The sequence below is a fragment of the Nematolebias whitei genome, chromosome 9, assembly GCF_014905685.2.
Source record: "Nematolebias whitei isolate Nwh7 chromosome 9, NemWhi1, whole genome shotgun sequence".
NCBI classification, from domain to species: Eukaryota; Metazoa; Chordata; class Actinopteri; order Cyprinodontiformes; family Rivulidae; genus Nematolebias; species Nematolebias whitei.
In genome coordinates this window covers 35,140,301-35,163,642 of record NC_056506.1, presented here as the reverse complement: position 1 = coordinate 35,163,642, position 23,342 = coordinate 35,140,301, and the positions used below count along the sequence as shown (strand labels likewise).

The window sequence follows — 23,342 nt, the reverse complement described above, 5'->3', positions numbered from 1 at the left end:
CTGCTGCAGGTTGGACGGACGCGTGCAGGGTGGAGGATGGGGTTTGACTTTTTTTTAATTTATTTGTACTAAAAACAATCTGCACAGCTGCTGTGTGTATCTGTATGTTCAGAGCACTCTCATCCATCTGTTCCACGTGCTGCACATCAGATGCTCGTGTCATTTTTGAATGGACTGCTTCCTGAAACCAAAGATTTAGCAGCTTTATGAGACTTTTCCCTCAAACAAACAACCACCTCCGTGTAAACCCACCTGAAAAACCAAAGAGAACCCGTTTTCACTGCAGTGGAGCCTTGAGAAGGAGAATGCAGCTTCAGATTAAGAGACCTTTGTTCCCCTCATCAGACAGAAATGAGGCAGCAGGATGCCAAATGGATCTGCACAGTTAAAGGGATAGTTCAAATCTTTTCCCACAGATGCACAGTTATTAGAGTTTTATAAGCTACATCAGTTTGGAATAATACAGATTAGTGTAGTTCTGACCAGACTGAAGATCAAGTGGCTAGTCTGAGGAGGGGCAATACAAAGTGGATTGCTGTCTTTAAACTTTTACATCATCGTTGTTTTCTCTTGTTAATTTGGCAGAAATAGTATGATGTTCCTGCAGTACACGGCTACAGTTAGCTGCTGCCATTTGTGCTCACAAAATACCAATATCAATGTAAGTAACCATGAAAATGATGGTGGTGTAAAGATTTTTAGAGACTGATGTTAAAAACGGCAGCAATCCACTTTGGCCTCGGCCCCACTCAGACTAACCATTAGCTCGTTAATTTGGGTCCCAAGGTATTTTGTTTCATCCAAACTGATGTCATTCAAATAGCTATTTAGAGCAGATAAGATATTAATCGTTTATAACCTTTTACACTGATCCCTGCTTCAAAATGACTATAGCTTTATAGTCTGTAATCCGTTATTTGGTAGTTGGTGTGACTGTGTTTTATTTGTGCAAAATTAGGATTTGAGATCAGGATGAGAATCAGTGAATTCAGCCATAAAACCAGTTTGTGGTGACCTGCAGTGGGTAAGATTGTAAGCACCCACAATTTGGAGCTAAGCCACTTTATCCAGGGTAGAGATATTTTCTTTTCGGCTGCACACGCTGATGCTAGAAGCTCTGATAGTTTATGTCCAATCTCTGTGAAATGGACATGAAAACTCGCTTTGACCTGCTAACCAATACCACCTGCAGCAGTGCATGCATGTTTAATATCCTCATGGTATTCTGTGCCACAGAGGTATCCATCCCCTCTGCTGGTCTTCAGTCTGCTCCACATCAGAGTTACAGTGCCACCTGCTGCCCATTTAGACCACATGCAAGCTTCTAGTCAGCTCACATCACCACAGAAACCCCTCACACCTTGCAGAACAAAAAGCTTTAGGATCAACCTTTCCTATTTGAGCAAAATTGTCGTCCACACCAATCAGCTTTCGATTTGAATGTGTGTTTCTTGACACTCGTTGTACGGCTCTGCAGCCGTAGGCCGCACAGCCACACGAGAGGGTATATTCAGGTTATAAAAGGAGAACAATCAAACAAGGACGACACGCCACACTCTTTAAAAAATAGTGTTGTTTCCAGGTGTAGGGAGTGAGGGATGGGTGGAGGGGGCCTGCTCTGTTCTAGTGGCCAAACACAGAGGTCAAATGTCACAATATATAGGATCCTGAGTGCCAGTGATGTTTGCCTCTTCATGATAATCAGAGAACAGACGCAGGCTGCTCCGTCACCCTCCGCCTCGCCGTGTCTGCTTTGTTTCATCTCAACCTTCAATTTGCGAGCACTACTACGGGCCCGTCGCCTGTTTCATACCTCAGAAAAACATTAACGTGATCAACATGACATTCAGTTATTGTAAATAATTTTTATTTTCATCCTTATCGCTCTGTCTTATCTATTCTCTATTTATCTACTCCCCCCCCACGATGTGTCTTTCTGTTATTTTTTGTTTCCTCCTTCACTGATGCGGGTAATAATAGTACCATAGACACATGGCTTGTCTCTTGTGACTATTGTGCTATGTTGTGCTGAAACTATATGTAAAGAAGCACTTTTTTTGACAAAATGTAAAAACTTTAGGTTAGAATTGAAAAAAAAAAGACAAATCAACCTGTCATGGACTGATCCTATGCACAGACCAGGAGGAGTTTTAGTGACAAACTGTGCAGATTTGTGAAGACCTGTGGGTGGAACACGTCTGGGCAAGAAGGATCATTAATCCTCTTTAAACTGGACCACAGCTGCATTCCTCTGCTGGTTGTGTTCTTTGCTTACCAGGAGAACCCTCCTCATTTTAAAGTGTCTTTTTACCTTTTTTTGTGGGCAAAGCCACTTGTTGTGTAGCATCTTCAAGCGGGAGATAATCATAACAAAGAGGAGTTGCAGAGAGGAGGACGAGGCAGGGAGGCAGCAGCATCACAGCCCCATCAGGAGGCCCAAAGGAGATACTGAAGTGGCGTTCCTCCACAAACTGACCCGTTGTTGTCACGTTCTGCACAGATTTCTTATCCAAGGTGTAATTTCTGATTTATTGTGGTGTCCAGAGGAGAGAAGTGCTGCAGGCTTTCACACCCAAATTGTGGCAAAAAAAACATTTCTGCACCTCGCGGAAATAACTGCGGCAAACCCGTCAGTACCAAAGATGCATTAAGCCTGCTGCATTCACTACTGGACCCGAAACATGCAACACACACACACAAACCACAGAGCAGAAGATGTGCGCAGGGGTGCGTATTTTACAGAGCATGCACAAAGGTTTATTTGTCATGTGGGAAGAGCTGAGTGCCTTTTTCCTTCAACCAGGGGCTGGACTGCTCTGATCAGAGAAAATCATTCAAAGATTAACGTGAAGAGAGGAGGGGTTGCACACGACGGAGGGGTCCTCTTGGTATCAAACATCCGCTCTTGTTGTGATCCAAACAGCACTTTTTTCATGCAGTTAAGGGAGAACACTGTTTATCACAACAATTTAGCTTTTTATTTTTTAAAATAAGTTTGTAGAGGCCAGATCCTTATGTATATACACACACACCCACACACACACACACAGATATTTTTGTGTAATTTATAGTTCAAGTGTGTGTGTGTGTTTGTGTTTGACTATTTAAATAACTTATTTTATCAAGTTTTGCTCATGTATGCTTAAATTAAAATAAACTCAACCAAAGTGAAAACCAACCAAAGACAAAAATCACCAGAGAGGACACGGTTTTTACACGATGCCCCACTGATGACCCCTCGCCCATCCCAATCCTCTTCACTGGTCCCTGCGTCCAGGCTAGATTTACAACGATGCAGGCACGTGTAGACAATTCATCTTGATATACCTCAAATCTTTAATGTGACGGTTCATGTAGCGAAACAAACACGGTGAGCAATGAAAGTGACAATAAGGTCGCAGGTAAAGATTGTTCTTTCTGTTTTTGTAAAAATCTTTCTCTGAGGAAGAGTGTCAAATGTAAGCTTGACTTGCTTTATTTCTTTATTTATGGTTTGTGGATTTGCATTGTGTTGCTTTTTTTAAAATTATAAAAAAGTCTCAACAGGGAGTTCATTCGTGGATTGGAAGCAACAAATTCTTGCCATCGTGAACAAAAGGAAGGATGAAATGAGACGACGAAGAGTCGTGACAGCGAAGATTACAAATAACACATCACGTACACAATAACTTCTGTTTTGCATCACATTTTTTGGATTGTTTTGTGCTTTCAAGTTGACTGTGTTCAAAGTGATTGCCATATTAAAAAGCAGAATCAACCCAAAACCCCTCTGTCGTTAAGGGCGGGATGATTTTTATTATTATTTATTAATTAATTTGCATGGATTGATTGAAAGTGTAAATAAACCACAGGATGAAATACCTCCACAGGTGGAGGAGAGGGAGAGAAGCTGCATCTGGAACTCTTTGCATTCTTTGTCAGTTCTGTGTTTTTATATGTGCTGTTTGTGTATTTGTATAAAATACGAGTATTCACATGTCATGTCTGTCCTTCGCAGTGTGTGTAACCGTCCCCACATTTCTGTATCTGTATTCCTTTGTTTTGTTGTGCAGGCGTGAGTGGGTTTGTGCATTTCTTTCTTGTATTTAATCTAAATTTGATCAGTCTGAGTGTGTCTGAAATGCAAACAGAAAAAGGAAGCGGCAACATTTTTCATCGGATCCGAAAAGTGCTGTTCGCTTTGCCCTTCAACTCTCTAAAAGCTGCAGCGTGGATGATTTATTTTCTCTCTCTCTTCCTTTAACAATCAGTCAATCAGAACCAAGTGTCTTTGTGATGGTGGAGACAATCAATCCCAAATGAGACAAAAAGAAGATGGAGGGAGAGAGAATGAGAATGATGGAAGGTGCTGGAGAATTTGACTGGGTGGATAGAAGTGTGTCTGTCTGTGAAAGTGTGTGTGTGTGTGAGATCACCTTTAACCTCTGTAGAGTGACCTTTACGGAGAGGGCCAAGGCACCCTGGAGCCTCCCCCAGCTTCGAAGCGGGCTGTGGTGCGATCTGACTCGTTAAGTGGACATCTAATCGAAGAGGTTGATCAAATGCCTGCTCCCATATACACACTGCTCACACACAAACTTACACACACACAGTTGTGGTGCAGAGAGCTTTTCTTCTGGTCTTTAGTCCGTCGGTCACGTTGCTCTGCCTTCAGCCCGTGTTCAAACAACTGAGGTCAAACTGGGACAGATGAAGCACCACGTGGAAGTCAGTGTGGGTCGGTTGTGTGTTTGACCAAAACAAATAAAAAGAAACAACTGGACAAATGTCTGCATTTTCTGTGAAGTGCATCTTTTCTAACTTTAAGACTTTGTTGCCATCTAATGGTGTGAAAATTAAACTACACTGAGACTCGGTCATTCTCACCAGGTCCTGCTCATAATTATCCATGAAAGTTTCACTAAAGCAAAAGAAGAGATGGACATCAGTTAATCACTGACTGACTTCATAAAATAACGTTGTACACATTATTAATTAACAAAATCTCCTCGGCAGGCCTGTCTGATTTTGGATTCAATAAATGTGGAAATAGTAATTAATGAAAAAGGACATGTGTTTTAAAGGAGACAAGCTTTGCCATCTTTAAAATATTTTTTTTTTGACAGAGGTTATGCAATATTTGAGACTTAGGAGAAACTTTTGAGTGAAACAAACAAATAAACAAACCAGAAACAAGAAAACCCAGATGTGTGTGATACTGGGTTTGTTCCACTAACTTCTCTTGCAGCTCCTGAGTGGCAGAGTGGAGCCACTTATCTTCAGCTGTCTCCTGTCTTCTCATGCGATCCTCTACTTAAGGATGCTTGGTTCAACCAGACTCTGCTGGAACACTGTCCTGCACCAGTACTTAGTCTGGCCTTGGTGTGATTCAGTCTGAACTCAAGAACTACTAACCTTGTTTCTCCTCATGCTCCTTGTAGCTCTGGTTTCTTCTGCTCCTTGCTTTCCTGAACCCACCATTCGACGACTCCCTGTCTTGGTTCCTCGTGTCTGAAACCTTTTGCTTGGACGTTCCATTTACAGTCCACACAATAGAACCTCTAAAACACTGTGCCATCCAACCTTAAGGTCCATCCGGCCACTCTGTCAGAGGATTTTTGGTCAAGGTTAAGGATGTTTATCAGTAACTAATGTTAAATTAATGTTGGACCATGTGTGTGAGTTACCAGAGAGTCCTTTTCTCTGTCAGAGAGGAGCTGATTTGATCCTGCATGTACAGCTGGGAGGCTGAGGTCATCAGTGGCAATCTGTGAGGGCTGATAACATGCATATAAACAAATTCTCGCACACTGCCCGGTGCAGATTCACATGAACGAGCTCCAGTGATGCATCTGTGTAAGCCTGTGAAAGTCTGCCCTTGCAAATAAAACCAGTTAAAATATCTTTTCATGTCTTTGAGTGTGGCTTCTTTGAGTATTTAAGATGAATAGAGAATATTTTTGTCCAGCACACCTCTCCACCAACTACCGTGCCTATCTGGTTGCTTAGGTCTGCTCCGCCGCTCTGGAATCCCCAGGTCCCTCCTCTCCTGCAGACAAAGGAAAATTGAAGACTAACAATCACTCTACCCACTCCAGGAAACTTCTGAACAGTACTTGCCGTTTCTCCTCTCCTGCAGCTCCCATCCTACTGGCCTACTTACCTAATCGAACCTTTTCATTTTACATCCTGCCGTTGTGTGTTGGTCTTCAGTTTGTACTCTGGATATCCTCTAATGTGATAAAATGTTAGATGTTCTCCTCTGAAAGTTGAAGTGTTACATCATTTTCAGCTTGCTTTTTGGCATCTGCATTTGGTAGCTGACTAAATTGACAAAGACCATGTAGAATAATGTAGTATTTTAGTTCCACAGCAGAGAAAGCTATGTGGTCTCTGTAAGTAGGTCTAGGGGAAAAAATATCGGTATTGGTTATCGGCAAAATAAAATTTTAAATATTGGCATATCGGATATCGGCCCCAAATCCAATATCGTGCATTCCTAATCTTTTTGATTTATCTCTTCCTCATCTTATTAGATAGTTTAGGTTGTTGAACAGGTTCACTCTGGTCTTTTAGAAAAATACTCATCTAAGTCAAATATTTAAATGGCATATGCTTTATGTTTTAACTATGGCCCAAAAGGGCATGCGTTTTTTACACTTCTATTCATAAATGTAGCATAATTGTTCATTTAAATAAATGTTCTTGTGTTGGTTCTGTGATGGTACAGTTGCAGGCTTGTTTTGAGAGACTCATTGCCATTGTATTTGAGTTGACACTTGTACAGTGAGTGTTTGCTTTGTGTGAGAAAACACTTACTTCAGTTTTTTATCCATGAGCTTTGCTTCATGGGAAAAACCGGAAAGCATTTTCATACACGTTGAATCTGTCCTCAGTTTTTGTAAAGTGTACTCACAGATGCAGCAAAAATAAAAAAAAAACAGAATGGAAAAAAATAAAACTAACTACTGTGTACGGTTCAATATAATTAAGCAGTCAGACTGATAAAATCTCAGAAGTACTTTGTTTCACTCTCACATAAACATTACAAAATAGAAATTTCATTGTCTCTGGTATTTTTGGGTCAGTTTTAAATAGGACAGGCTAAACATCTTAGATGCACTTTTTCTCCCCTTCCCACATTGTTTTCCATCTTACAGTTAAAAGTAGGTAGATGCCACCACTCCACACCTTGTGGATCGTTAGTGAACATTTTCAGGTTGTGAGACTGTGTAATTCAATGATTTATAAGCCTGTGACACTGCTTTAATGTCAGCTTAAAAGAAGGCACATGGGATTTGTTTGAGTCACATCATGCTTTTATGACGAAAAAAGGAGCTAATTTACAAGACAGACAGTATATAAAACATACAGTGAGTTAAAAAAGAAAATGTATTTTATAGACAAGTACATTTTTATCCTTCCCTTAGAGACCAAGCAGCCTGAGGACTGAAAAAAACGTGAGTGATCCCTGGAGGAAAAAAGCAGCAGTTAAATCCTTTGTTACTACATACCTACACTATTTACAGTTCAACAGTCATTCCTCTGTCAGACATGGCAAAGAGGTCTACAGATCTGATGACATGATATGGCTAATAGATCTAATATGTACACTTTCTGTTCTTTACATCCAAGGATCAAGACGTCATGGCATAAAATGTACATGTTAAAAAACGTAGATACAGTCAGACGCTGATGTAGCCAAAGAGGATCAGAGTTCAATCTTCTGTATAACAGTCTCATTGATGTGCCACTCGTATATATTAATAATTGATCATGTGACACCATTCATTCTGACAAGTTGGCTTATCTTTGAACCAATTCTGTATTTAATCGGAGTCCTCTGCATACATAGGTTTTGTAAGTTAGGAATAATTGTGTTCGAGAGATTGGCGATATAGCAGTAAGATAAAAAAGGGATATGATCAAGTGTTTAATGAAGTTGGTGCCAGGTTAAAATAAAGTAACACAAAGAGAGAAAATGATACAGGGAGAGAAGTAAAGAGGAGAGGATGAACATACCCAAACCAAATCGCTGTTTGATGTTTTGTGTATAAGAGAACTCCGACAAATACAGAACTAGTGACAACTTCCTCTAAAGTGTGGAGGTAATAGGAGAGAATCAGACGTGGAAATCAAAATTAAAATTTGGGATCTTCTCGTTAATGAAAAATAATCAAAATTTTCAATCATGTTATAAAGTAAACTTAGAAAAGAGTGCTAGCTAGGTTTACAAATGATCTGTTCGCCTCCTATTACCCCAAATATTTTTTGAAAAAGTGACAATGTTCAAAATAAATTCACGTAAAACTAGTTTTGTGCTCATACGGCACTGATCAGTCCCACCACCTGCTTGGAATAGCGATCACTTTATGTACAGCTTTTACATCAGAGTAGATCCTTTGATTGTGAGCAGATATGTGTAAAAGTACAATCATCCCAAGTAAACACTTGTTTCTATTATAAGATGCGCTCTTTGCAAAATCTTTGAGAATAAACCACTTTCCTCTGCTTGAATTGAATTTTTTTTTGTAAAGCTCACTCCGTTTCATCCAGCAACAATAAGACGTTGTCTTTATACAACTCAAGCGTGAATTTAGCATTACCAATCATGTTTTATTATATCTTACAAAAGCCATGCATAGAGTCAACCAGCAAAGACCCCACGAGAGAAAGTTTTGTTCTTTGCAGTAATCAATCATTTGCTTGCTTCAGTGATGCAGAGAAACATGTGACATTTGTGACATTTTATGATTTGTGTCATGGGTCTAATCTGCAGGGTGATTCCCACCAAACCAATGTCAAAACTGCTGCTTTTAATCAGACTTCTACTGATGCCTTTGCTTCCTCTGACTTGTGGCAGAGCAAACAATACCAGACTCTCGAAGTGTGTCTTCAGCGTTTTAATTTATGTTTAGGTCACATCTAAATATACCAGCAGGGTTCTGTTGCTCAGCTCGACCACTGGGTGGTGGTAAGCTCTCATAAAACGTGGGGTTACTTTGCAGTCCTCCTGTCAAGGTTAAGATGAAGCAATTATTCGTTCAAGGTGGTTAAAACAATCTCTCAGCAAAGCTCCCAACAGACCCCAACATCTGCTTGCAGCTGTGCCATCATCTCCTTTTTTCCAAATTGAAGAAGCCATGACAACATATAAAACGGGCAGACACTAAAAACAGTGTATTTTTTATTTATTTAGCATATTTATGACACTTTGTTCTTAGAGGTCTGCTATGGAAATTAAACTATTAAGGCAAGTAATGATCCAATCAGCCTAGCTCACTTCTCCGTCATCCCATTACCACTTGTCTTGGCTCTGATAATTCAGCTTAAGTTTAATCCAATCAAAACAGCAGCTGGAGGATGTGTAGTGAGAGGATTTATTTAAAGCCAAGGTGGAATCAGAAATGACAACAGAAAAAAGCTGTTGAAATGCAAGTTAAAGGTACGACAAAAATGAGCTTTTTCTCAGCTGAAATAAGAACACAACTTAGCATAATAAATGATAAAAGCTTTTATTAATTTAGAACCAGATGGGAGCAATCTAACAAACCAAAACAAATAATTTAGGTTTTGCTTGCAGCGATGGTGTAAATATGGTGTTTGAGGGCTTTGAGAAGCTCTCCAGTGGAAAGTATTTGGTAAAGTAGGTAACAATACATTACCTTGGGTAAGGAAAAGTGGAGGAGTTTAAGTATCTCGGGGTCTTGTTCACGAATGAGGGGAAAAATGGAGCGTGAGATCGATGGGTGGATAGGTGCAGCGTCGGCAGTGAAGCGGGCGCTGTACCGGTCTGTCGTGGTGAAGAGAGAGCTGAGTCAAAAGGCGAAGCTCTCAATTTACTGGTCGATCTACGTTCCTACCCTCATCTATGGTCATCTAGGGTTGTGACTAAAAGAACGAGATCTCGGATACAAGCAGCCGAAATGAGTTTTCTCTGCAGGGTGTCTGGGCTCTCCCTTAGAGATAGAGTGAGAAGCTTGGTCATCCGGGAGGGACTCAGAGTAGAGCCGCTGCTTCTCCACATCGAGAGGAGACAGTTGAGGTGGCTCGGGCATCTGGTTAGGATGCCTCCTGGACGCCTCCCTGGTGAGGTGTTCCAGGCACGTCCCACCAGGAGGAGACCCAGAGGAAGACCCAGGACACGCTGGAGGGACTATGTTTCTCGACTGGCCTGGGAACTCCATAGGATTCCCCCGGAGGAGCTGGCCCAAGTGGCTGGGGAGAGGGAAGTCTGGGCCTCCCTACTTAGGCTGCTACCCCCGCGACCCGACCCCGGATAAGCAGAAGAGAAGGGATGGATGGATGAAGGGTAAAGAAGAACCCAAAAAATGAGCAAAATAACTCTCAGCCTTCTTTCACACAAATCATGGCAGAGGAGATGAATGGACATGGCCTCCATGGTGCAACACAGATAAGTGTTATGCCTATGGCTTGGCTGCAAACCTTGTGTGTCTGGTAAATTTTGAGAAGTGCTTTTGAAAGAACATTTGTCTGAGAGATAGTATCATCAAAATCTTTATCGTACCACCTGAATGTGCCATCACTTCTGCAAGGACATGTAAGATAAAACAGTACGCAATGGATTTTTATCAGCTTGCAATAAAATGAGCGCCCTCAATTTTCAAGGACTGCCGAGGCTTAAACAGATGCTTCATTTCAACCATGACCAATTTAGAAATGTCACTTCTCAAACAGATGGACAGCTCAGTAAGCAGGAAAAGAGAGCAAGTTTAGACAAAGATCCAAAATTCTTTTCAATATTTGTAATTGTGACAGCATATTATCAAGAAAAATACATTGTGTGTTTTCACATCCAGAGAACGAGCCCAGAGTGATGCTGTGTGCAGCTTGATATAGTTCAAGATGCTTTTTTCTTTTCTTCTGTTAAAGGAATGAGTACGGTTGTGCAATGGGAACCAGTTTTTGTGTTGTTTTTTTAGGGAACCTGGGTCACCCCTTTCATCGTTCGTCTCCGCTGAGCCAATCACCGCTCCGCGTTGGGTGGCATCATGAGGTGCGACGATTCAGAACTCCACAACACCGATTCACCAACCTCACAGAACACGTGTCTACTACCACACAACCATACTCCAGCCTAATACTGTAAACAGAGATGTCAAGAGTCGGAAATGAGAAGAAGACGAAAAAGAAAGAAAACAAAAGGACGGGAAAAAGGGAAGTGGGGAAAAAAATTAAATTAAACGAAACACGCTCGTCTAGACTTACATTTAAGAATGATGTTTACACGGGATTACCACCAAAAATCACCACAGACATTCTCACTGTCAACTAAACCTAATATCCACTGAGAAATATGAAAACACGGTAGGACTGGTTTGGAAAGAAGAGACGTCCATAAAGGCAACATCCTGTCCTCAACACTGGAAACTAAAAATGTCCACGGATACTGTTAACAGCTAAAAACCAGGCCAGATTTATCATCTGTTCTCATTTGGTCTCATGAATCTTTAAACATCTGTTCAGTTATTCATCTTGACAAAAAAAAAGCTGTGGTTTCATCATCTCTGACAAGGGACAAAAATGGAATTTGCATGATTCATTTGAAATCCTCCCCCTCCCTTTCCTGCAGCAAATTATCTTTAAACCACACATTTGTTATAAAAAGTAGGTCTTTCTTTGGATCAGAGGTACCCCTTTTTAAAGCATGGTCTTTTTTTTTTTTTTTATAAATATGAACATTTGAACCACTAATTTATTTTTCTGAACTTGTTATTTAGGCAAGTTTTAGCTGATGCACAGAGATGTAAACAGATAATTTCTCATGTATTTTATGAGTTGTTGAGAACAGAATGGTCCAATATGGAGGACAAGGAACTTTAAAACAGTAAACAGCCAAGAGGTCACAATCAACAACTGAAGAAATTAAAACAAGGGCCTAACAAGAGGCAACGTAACACTTCAAAGAAAATTGTTTTTTTTTTCCCATTAAAACCACAGTACTACTTTCCACTATACAATGCACATGGTGTGGGTAGGGTTAACACAACTTCATTTACATTTGAATCCTCGTCTCCAGCCAGGGACCCCTCCCAAAGGAGGACCCAGTGGGGGTGTGTGGGGGGGTAGGGGTGAAGGTGGGGGGATGCACTGGGCTAGGGGGGCAGAGACATTCGCACACCGGCCGTCTCCGAGACATAGAGAGAACAGTCAGCGTCACAATGTGAGACTTCTGGAGCTTGTGCGTTCGTGATGTGTGTGCGTTTGTTGTTGTGTAGTTCTCATTCCATTAACCTCAGTGTGGCTGTGTGGGACAGCAGATGGTCTCGTGATCATCGAGGCAACTTGTACAATGGCAGTGGTGATAATTATATAACTTAGTCATGCGCACACTACTGTATCAAAAAATTCAACTTACACAAAGTATGGCTTTGATTTTTCCACAAATTCACATTAGCTCTCTCTGGGAGACTGAATGTTTTCTTTATGGCTATACAAACAGTATTGCTGGAATGTTATATTTTAGTAGATAAGTGTGTGTGCCGGTTTTCACTCTGCGGGGTTGCGGTTCCACTCGTCCTGAGAAAAGATGCATGTGCTGCTGTGCCTCATCCAGAACCAGGATGAGTTACCTCATTGTGGGACTGAGTGTTCTCTCTCTATCTCTTAGTATGACCCAACTTTCCAGGCTGCTCCCCCCGGGCAGCGCCGGTAAAGCTGGTTGACCAACAACACAGCAGAGAACAGGAACGAGGTTGCGGAGGCCAGTAGGTGCAACTCCTCCCTGTTGGAAAAAGGAGCACCAGTGAGTGTTGTAAGGGAGATGAAGGACGAGTCAATGTGACTTTTGTCGTCCTCTCTCGTCCAACTCAACAGCCCTTCTGATCCTGCCAACCCAGATCCTGTTACTCTCTCTTGAGTTGGTTGCTATGGTTTCTGTGGCGGCCTGTGTCTGCTGGTCCAGACTTTTTAATCAAACCATCTGGGCCACAGGCAGCCAGAGAAGCTCCTGGCCAGCGTGCTCGTCCCAAACTCACACAGCTAATGTTTTGGTGTAATCTCACAAAGAAGTAAAGGCTAAGAAAAGGTTTTATTTGATTTGTTGTCATCCAAACATTTTCTTCTTGGGTCTCATATGTATTTATTAATTAACACTTCTAAAATAAAAATAAAAATAAAGGTGGAGTTATTGAGGTGGTTGACCCTATTTGATCCTCCCTGACCAACTGTGGTGAAAATAGATAAACACAGCTAAAATAATTGTTCTTCAATGCTATGTTATTAATTTATTTTACATATTTTAGCCAAAATTATATGACAAGGCATATCTATAACTTATTTAAGCTGATGGCCTGACTTACTGATGAGACTATTAAACATGGAGCTTTTAATAATAATATTAGTATATTAGTCTAATTAAAGTTGGTAAAGAAAACCAACTCAATACTCCACAGTCCAGTCATTAAAGAAGGATCTTATATCCTATAATTTCTAACACTTTTTTTTGTTTGGGCATGAAAAGTGGCTCTTTAAGCACTCTTAATCCTCATATTGTCTTTTATAACCACAAGCTGAAGAAGACCGCTGCAAAGTGTCAGGGTCATTCGGTTTTCTTTCATAAACCAAATTCAATTATGGCTCCAGATTTGATGTGAGTGCTCAATTTTTAGTGGAGCCATAGACAAAAGTGGATTACGTGCTTTCAGACTTCTTTGTGAGTTAATGGCTGTGTGTGTTTGCGTGTGTCAAACACGTTTTTGGAACGTGCTCATGCCTCCCCCAAGGGACCCCTGGCTGCGTTGTTTCATATCATTTTCATGTTGAACTTTCTGGTCCCTCCTGAAGTGGTCCCAGTGGCGGGTTCAGATTTCCTGAAAGAGTACTCCACTGTGAAGTTGTTTCTTCGCTGACCGCGTCCCCGGCTCCACACGAACAACAACAGGAAGCAGAATAGGACAACCCCCAGAAATGTGATGCAACCCATTGCCGTGGAAACCAAGATGGTGGTCAGGTCCAAGGTGAACTTGAGGAAAACACGTGTGCTGTTTAGGTTTGTGTCGTTGAAGAACTCTCCGCTGTACAACGAGCGGTTAAGAAAGAAGGCTGAGGCGGCGTCTAGTGGCTGGCCGCGCACTGTGAGCGTGGCAAAGTAGGTGTCATTGCCTCCAGCATTGCTGGCGATGCAAATGTATGTTCCACTGTCGGTGAGCTGGGCGTAGCGGATCTCCAGGGTGCCACTCGGGAGAACGATGATACGCCCTGAACTTTTAGTTGTGATTCGCCTACGCTGTGGTGAAATCCAGACAATAGCAGGTGGAGGATCTCCATCAGCCCGACACAGAAAACTCACTGGTTGGCCTTCCCGAGCAACAACCTGGGGGAGAAAGATGTGCGTAAATGAATACATGTAGAAGACTCCGAATATACAAAATGAATCAACAGATACAGAATGTTGAAAAAGCAACTTCAGTAATCAAACCATTAAAATGTTTAAATGCATTAAGTCTGATTGATCCGTTTTTACCTGCTGCATTTTACGATTGCGGATTTTGGGTTTCTGACATGTAAAGTGATCAAAGAGTGCAGAATCGGTGAAGGTGCTGAGGCTGACCCCTTGCACCTCCATCGGCCCGGCACACACTGGCACTCTGCCGTCAAAGTTGAGGGTCTTGCGTCTTTGCAGGATCCACAACAGACGGCAGTCACACAACAGGGGATTCCCGTCCACTCTGAGAGTCTCCAGACTGTTGACAGAGTGAAAGGAACCCTCCTCCAGAGTCTGCAGGTCGTTAGAAGAGAAGTTGAGCACCCGAATCTGTCTGAGACCTCCAAGAGCATGGGGCTCCACTGCTATCAGCCCAGTGCTGACCATGATGAGCTCCTTCAACCTCAGCAGGTCTTTGAAGGCCCATGGCTCTAGTGTGGTGATGGGATTGTAGGACAGGTTGAGATGGGTCAGGTGAACCAGGTTCTTGAAGGAAGCAGAAGGGACAGAGGTGATGTTGGTGTTGGTGATGGAGAGCCAGCGCAGGTCAAGGCCTTGAAAACTAAGAGGGGAGATGTACTCAAGGTATGGCCAGTGATCTATATCCAGACCTCTCAAGTTTGACAGCTTGCGAAAGTTTTGGTCCTCCAGGGCAGTGATGCTGAGGTGGCGAAGGCGAAGAGTGACCAGGCTGCGAAGGTAGGATAGTGTCTGGCCAGAGATGGATGTGAGGTTACATCGTTCTATTGTAAGATCCTCCAACCCCAGCAGTCCCGAGAAAGCCTGGGGATAAGGCAGACCGGATGGGATTACTTTGATTTATTTTGCAAGTAGTGAGTTTGTGGTAATGATGACATGAAAGACAAACATCCTTCTAGTTATTTTTCGTTATAGTTAAATGTAAACGTACCTTGTGGGATATATACACCAGATCATTATCTCCCACCTCCAGGTGTTTCAAACTCTTCATATCTTGGAAAGTGTAGTCTAATAAAATCACCATCTTGTTCTCACTTAGGTCTAGGTTGGTCAGATTACCCAGCTTGGCAAAGGCTCCCATGGGGACTAATTTCAGCTGGTTACCCCTTAACTTGAGCACTTTAAGATTCTGAAGGGAAGCAAAGGCATTGGGCTCCAATGTGGCAATGAGATTCTCACTGAGGTCTACTTCCTCCAGTCGTGGGTATGGTGTTAAATCACCTGCCTGCACCCAGCGAAGCCGGTTCTTGCTGAGGTCCAGGAGCCGTGTCTCAGTGGGAATGCCTTCTGGGATGTTGGTAAGCCGCCGCCGCTGGCATGATACCGACCTCAGCTGAGCGGAGCACTCACATCGAGGCGGGCATGCCTGGATGCTCTCTGGCAGAGTCAAGGTTATCACAGAAACCAGTGAGGTAGCCAGGACCCATTGCCATATCTTTGGCCATGGCACTAAGGCACGCCCACCAGGGCCAGAAGAATCAATCATGGCCCTGGTCCTCTGACTCCTCGCCTGCTGCAGGCAGGGTCAGTGCACCAGAAACCTGCAAGACAAGAAAAAGGGAGGACAAAATGAGGTAAGTGGATGAGTAAAAAGGTAAAATAATTACAAACAAGATGAAGTATAACATCCATAATTGGTGAAGTTGGTAAAAATGACATCCACACTGATGTTAATCCTGTACTTGTACTTAATGTGAGACAACAGTAAAAATACAATTGGTGAGGCCCCATCACAGTAACATTGATCAATTTAAGATATTTAAAATAGTTTGTCTTTTCTCTAATTTATCTAAAGGCTGAATTAGGAAAGTGGGATGCTGAGAGCCGTGTGAGAGTACGTCTTGCTCCTGCTGAAATCATGCATTTTGCATCTACTCTGTTTTCGTTGCAGCACTGGGACCATCTGCTCCAATTTGACAAACACAACGAATTCATTATCACCACACAGACATGGGCTGAGGCTCTCAACAGTTCAAACCATGCCTTTAAGCCTTGCATGCCAAAGCTTTGAAATGTGAAAAGAAAGGCATTACTGTAGAACCATATTATGTGTTTGATAAGGCAGAAGATGATGGATAACTGCGTAGGTTTGGCAGTTTGCTGGGTATGAATTAAAATCACTTTGGTCCGCCCAGCACAAAGATAAGATGAATCATTTGTGCTTTGACATTCCTTCAGGCAACCGCTGAGTACTCCCACTCACTGATTTCAACATGGAGACAGTCAAAGAGTACTTGGCATTGGATCTCAAACAGATCTCAGTGTCCATACATAAATCAGGCGGAAAACTTTCATTCTTCAGGAAGTTGTTGATTCATAAGTACAGGTGGAAAGATGTTTTTAAATTCAAACAGAAACTGTCCCAAGAAAGCACTACAAAACAAACTCTTAAAGGTTTGTTTGTTCATTTTTCCGTGGGGAAATGAGAGAGAATATCTTACCACCATGAGGGAGTATCAAGTTAAAATGCTCTCTGATGCTGGTGAAGAGGGAGGACCCAAACCAATAAATAAAATATGAGTTGGTTTGTGCTGAATGGGCAGCACAAACCAACTCATATTAAAACCATGACCTTTCGATGATAAAAACGCAAACACTGACAGAATCTATGTTTACTGAGGGTTTTGCCTTAAAGGGACTGTTCAGACCTTTTAAAGCTGTGGAAAGTTTATGTTTTTAATCAATGTATGATGATTTTTCAATGACTCCAGTTTGGAGGAATGGAAAATTGTTAGGATTCGACTGACAAGTTAACAGTTAGTGACAGTGAGGCCAAAACCAAAATGGATTGTTGCCATAACACAATAGCTATAATCTAAAAAAATATATATATCACAGTCTTTCATGTGAACTAAATCTTAAAAATCTTTTCACCACTGTCAGTTTAACATTGCACAGCTAAGACAAAAATATGATATTTTTGCAGGAAATACTTCAGGCTGCACAGGAAGTGCTACAACTAGCTGCTGCCTCTTGCAAATAATCAAAATATTCAATGTAAAAATCATGTAACACAAAATTGACATTTTAAAGTTTTATACAACATCGTTCGTGAGAACAACTTTAATATTTTGAGCTTATAGTTGTTATAATCATTAGCTCAACAGTCCAGTCAGAACTGAACACTGCTTCTTTAAACTGTGTTCATTTAGGGAACTCTATAACTTTGTATAACTGCTTATATTAACTATTCATGACGTTTTGATGAAGCTCCATTTAAAGATCTGAACTATCATTTTAAATAATTTTTTCTACCAAGACGAATAAAAAAACCCAGCTGTTTTATTTATTAATCATATGACTCTTTCATGGTGGTGGCATCAGGCATTAAAGCAGAAAATAAACAGATTTATGTTAAATTATAATGCACGTCACTCACACATTTTCACACTTGATCGCACAGAGATTTGGTATAATCTCCAAAGCCATCAGGGTGGATACATCGTTCAGATTTGACAAGCCAGAGCAAACACTGTGTTATACATCCCAAAAAAGGAGGCTGAAATCCGGCACAAGCTTTTCTTTCAATGGGAAACAAAAACCAGACACGGAGCGGCTGCTGCGCAGACTGCTGCACAAACTGACCCACTTCTTAGCTGCATTGTCAACAGGCAGCATCTCACAAAGACCACAACAACAGCAGCAAACCTCAGTGTCTCAGGGGAACAAGGCTCAGAGAAATCAAGAAAAACTAACACTGTACAAACATGTTCTAAAGAAATACAACACAACAAATAGAAATAAATTAAACAGTCAGGCAAACATTTTTTTGTTATATTTTAGCTGTTAAATAATAAAAAAAAAGCATTTTTCTTGTAATTTTCATCTTTTGTGATTGCCAATCATTTTTAGACATTGTGTTGCTTTGACTCACATTTTCCAGCACTTTTTAAAAAAGTGTGAAATGTGTGATAACAACACAGTCTTATAATTAAAACCAGTACTTTTAAAATATTGTATCTCAGTGGGCAGTGTAGTTCATGTGTTCAACACATATTTGTATGATTTTATGTGGGGGACTGTGATTGAAATGTAATATTTATTGATCTGCTTCCTGATACAGTCGATATTATGTCAGCATATTAATACTATTAATAACACTTTTTATTATTTTAAGGTCATTGTGAATAATTTTGTAATGCTTTGTTATCACTGTTTGGGAATGATGGTGCCAGTAGCAGCTGACTAGAGATACATATCACCCCACCCCCTTAAAAAACCTTGAGGATGTTTAATTTTTTGTGTGACTGTTAGGTCGTTTTCACACCTGATAGTCTGGTAGACTCGGTTCGACTGGGGACCAAAATTCGAAACATTTGTTTAAATTTTCAGCTGGTGCGGTTCACATTCCCACTGCACTGAGTCAGTCAGGCCAACCTGTTCCCTCCCTTACCTGTGGGGGCGCTGCACCAAGAACTACTGAAGGAAACAACATAAAAACTTCTGAAGATAACACTGAGCCCAACTTACTTCTGGAAATCAAATCAAAAATGGAGTGACGTCAAATTTTAGCGGTTTTAGGATTTGTGTTTTGTCATTTTTCAACAATAGACTCAGTATGAGCAGAAGATGAGGTAGACCATGAAGAATGTTGTTTTTTACACAAGGCGGCTGAGCCAGCTCCGTATGAGGTATGAGAAATGCACGTTTGTTTTGGTTGTATTTACATAGATTGCCCTGCGCTGTAGTCCACTTCCTACTTTTGGAACGGACTCTGGTCCGCTTGCATTCACACTGCATTCAAACCACACTAGAGTTCACTTCAACCGAACCGAGACCTAGGTAATTAGGGTTGCTTTCACACCTGATGGTCCGGTAGACTCGGTTCGGTTGGGGACCAATATTCATAACATTGTGTTCGAACCAACCTGTTCCCCCACTCGCCTATGGTGGCGCTGCACCAAGAACTACTGAAAGAAACTATGCCAAAACCTCTGAAGAAGACCTTCTTCTTCTTCTTCTAGAAATAAAAACAAATATGGAGTGGCATCAAGTTTTAGCAGTTTTAGGAGTTCTATTTTGTCATTTTTCAAAAATGGACTCAGCATGAGCGGAAGATGAGGCAGAAGACCATGGAGAATGTTGTTTTTCACACAAAGCAGCTGACGGTTCCATACGAGGTAAGAGAAAAGCGTGTTTGTTTGCCCTACACTGTACTCCACTTCCTACTTGCGGAGCGATGCCCGGTCTGCTTGCATTCACACTGTACTTGAACCGCGCTGGAGTTTTCTTCTACAGGACTGAGACCTAGGTTTTAGCTCTTTTTGTTCCATGACAGAGTTCAATGGTGCGTTCACACCTCCCCAAACGAACCGGACTTCCTAGGAAAACATACTAGAGTTCGATTAAAGCGGACTAAACAGGGCTGGTGTGAATGCACCCTTAGTCCCCTGGGTTTAGTTCTGAAAGAAGAAGAAGTGCTATGTGTTGTCACCATTGTATATTTCCATACAATGATGACATTTATGTTCTGCATTAACACATGAGATACACCCAGGTGGAGCAGCGGGCAACTATAAGCACCCAGGGAGCAGTTAGGGATTAGGTGTCTTGCTCAAGGACACCATGACATGTGGACATGACGGGGAGTTGAATCAATAACATTCGGGTCCTAAGTTGGCTGCCCTACCTCTACACCACAGCCACCACACTGGGATAACACTGGGACAAGACATGAAGGGGAGGGTAGGAACCCCCTTTACAGTTTCTATGAAACTAATATTTTCGTTTCAGGAAGTCAGAACGAGCCAGACTGTGGAGAGGACGAAGCATGAATAAGTTCTGTACTTTTAGTGCATTGACTTTCTGTGAGTCTGGTTGCTCTCCGAAGCGTTGTAAGAAATTTGATGAAGTCTACACCTGATCGTATGTGCATCTGTTTCTTTTTCGGGGACACAGCACAACTCATTTGCTGAGAAAATGTTGTTTTCATGTCAAGTATTTTATTGTAAACTATGAAAAATTCTTGACCGTAGGAATTTAATATCCTTATCCAACTATTGAAACAGCATTGGGACGCAACAGGCCAAAACAATAAAACAACATATTTAGTTAAATTTATGTCTAAAGTGGTTGAGTCTCACACGATGGGTTGTTCAGCACAGGTGTGGGCAGCTTTATGAATCCAGGTATCCCAGAGATAACATGAACACTTACTTAAGTATTTGTGTTTGTGAACATGACCTTGCTGTAAAACAGTGAAGGTTTTATCATTTGTGATGTATGAATAGTCAAGATTTAACTTTCCTTTTTTTTTTAATTTTAGAAATCTACCACTAGAGCAGGGGTGTCAAACTCACTTACCAAAGGGGGCAAAAATTAAAACCTTTTTCAAACTAAGGGCCAATTTCAAAAACAACATTAACTCAAATCAGATACCCAACATATTTTCTTGATCACAAGTTCCTCAACAAGAGTTTGATTGAACTCATTTGATGTTCTCTGTTGTGCTTTCGACATCATAATCAAAGATTACTGAAAAAATTCAATAGATAGAAGTATTTTATGTTTCACATATCATCTGTGCTTGCTCAGGATGGGAATTTGCAACAAAGCCAAGATTCAACTTGTCTGCTGGATTCCTTAGATAGAGAACTTTACTAATTGGCTTTTATGTATGTGAATGTTCCTGTAAAGTGCCCTGAGACAACTTTGTTGTGATTTGGCGCTATATAAATAAACTGAATTGAATTGAAATCTTGGGGGCCAGATAAGATGTCAACGAGGGCCACATTTGGCCCCCGGGCCTTGAGTTTGACACATATGTTCTAGAGTATTTAATTATACAGTATTCAGAGCAGATGTTCTATTGTTCCCTAAGAATGCAAACACTGACAGTTTAGCTTGCTTAAAAGGCCATTTTAATTTCAATAAATTTAATTTATAATATAGCAGTTGTGCCAGCTCTTGTGTATATTGCTTCATTTGAAAATTACATTCTTGCATTTCAAATGAATACTGCATCACCCTGAGCTCTTTGTGTTCTTCTTCCATTCTCATTAAAACTGCAACAAGTTAAACCGCTCATCTGTGGACTTTCAAAAATGTTGTGCTTCTGTCTACATTGTTCTTTTTTGAGTGATTCACATTATTGCACAATGACCTAACCATTTTGGATAATATGACAATTCTGCTTTAAGGTTAAAATCATTTTCTCTATGAAGGTTAAAGTGCAGTCTGCACCATTGCTGAGTTGGAGTCTGGGATTAAAAAAAGTCATTGTCAAAGTGCTGCATTTATGAGACTAACCTGTATAAATAAAGGTTGAATGAATTTAAACAAATGAATTAAATTGACAAAGTTTAAAAATAATGGTTAAATACTCAAATTTGCAGCCACTGAGGTGAGGATAACGGAAACATCTGCAAATTATGTGGTCTGCAGCAGCTTTGGGACTGTAACATCTATAGATACTATAGCATACTACATTACTTCTTTTAGTGGTTTTAATGTTATGGATGATCACTGTCTATAAGGGGTGTGTGTGCGTATGTGTATGCGTATCTCTACCCTGCTCTTTGGCTCTTTGATCGATGCAACCTGTCTCCACATCCTGCCCCCCGTGAGAGTCGTTCTGTGGGTCAGTGGCAGAGTTGCAGCATGAATCATTGAGCTGACAATGTCAAGGCAGACAAGATCCTCAATGCATGACTCAAGGACAGGGTGGAACCCTGAAGGCTCCACATTACACACAAACACACAGTCCATCAAACACATGAACTCAGAGGAGTCCATGCATCATCCGTTGAGACGGCATAAAAAACATATTTTGTGTGAATCACATCTCACCACGTAGCCCTACCACTGGGTTTGTGCAGTCTCTTTGAGGGGTGTCCCAGCTCTTTCCACAATAATATGAAAGAGCAAAGTTTAAAGGATGTCTATAGCTAGCCCTTCTAATGGAAACGTTCAAGCACTTCACTTCAAGCAGAGCGTTATACATAATTACTATTCAAAAAAATTCACAAAAGTAACATCTGTATCTTATAAAGTAACATCAACTTTTATATTGTTTGGTTTGAAGTTGTTCTAATGTGTTACAACTCACCCCAGGTGATTGTGTGCTGGATGATGAACAATACCCATTTACAGTAGCCCCTCGCTACTTCGCAGTTTGTTTTCGCGGACTCGCTCTATCGCGGTTTTTCAAAGTAAAATTGGACATGACACACAATTGGCTGATTAATGGATGAGCCGCACGATCGGCATGTATTTTTTAATTTAAAATAAATTGTTTTAAATTATTCACCTTTGCGCAGCCCACACTGCAGGATAAGCTTCCTGCTACAGCTGATCAGCTGATCTTCGTGCCGAGCGGAGAAGTGGGCGTGGCCAAGAAGGCTTGTAGGTGGCTGAGAGCAGCCGAGGCAGAGAGCTGAAATCATGACATTCTGTGCTCTTTTAGAGCATTTAGAAACATTGTTTAGAATATTGCAAGAGTGTGGGAAGGCTTTAAAATGGCTATATATATATATATATATATATATATATATATATATATATATATATATATATGTACTAAAATAAACTACTGCTCACTACTTGTACTACTATCCCTACTACTTTGCGGTTTTTCACTTATCGCGGGGCTTCAGGGCTCACTGTAACAAATTGACTTTCAAATTGACTGTAAATTACTGGCAGCATGGTTGCCAGCCAGTTACTGTATTTTTTACAGTAACACAACTGTAATACAAATAAACAGTACCATACTGTAATTTGAAAATACACACACAAAAAAAATCTGTATTTAAATGAAAAAACAGAAATTTACTGTAATTTTGAATATCTTATTATTATCAGATCCCCTGCGATAAACAATAGACTACTGTATACCCATGTAGTATGACATAATCTTTTTGCTATTTTTGGGAGTAACTGGGGCCTTGAGTATGTAGAGCCCTGAAAATATGTTAAGAACGTGATAGTATTCAATTCA

At 41.0% G+C, this 23,342-nt stretch overlaps 1 protein-coding gene across 1 annotated transcript in view; it reads right to left on the bottom strand.

The window, feature by feature from the left end:
• Window positions 1-13,489: 13,489 nt before the first annotated feature.
• The window catches only part of LOC119414614 (leucine-rich repeat and immunoglobulin-like domain-containing nogo receptor-interacting protein 3), a 41,596-nt gene continuing 31,743 nt past the window's right edge, over window positions 13,490-23,342 (bottom strand). The window contains exons 2-4 of the mRNA XM_037681716.1: window positions 15,336-15,945; window positions 14,465-15,208; window positions 13,490-14,314 (exon numbers count right to left, since the gene is read on the bottom strand). Of these exons, the coding sequence (XP_037537644.1) occupies window positions 13,745-14,314; window positions 14,465-15,208; window positions 15,336-15,890 (1,869 nt within the window). The 5' untranslated portion in view covers window positions 15,891-15,945 and the 3' untranslated portion in view covers window positions 13,490-13,744. The remainder of the gene's footprint in view (window positions 14,315-14,464; window positions 15,209-15,335; window positions 15,946-23,342) is intronic.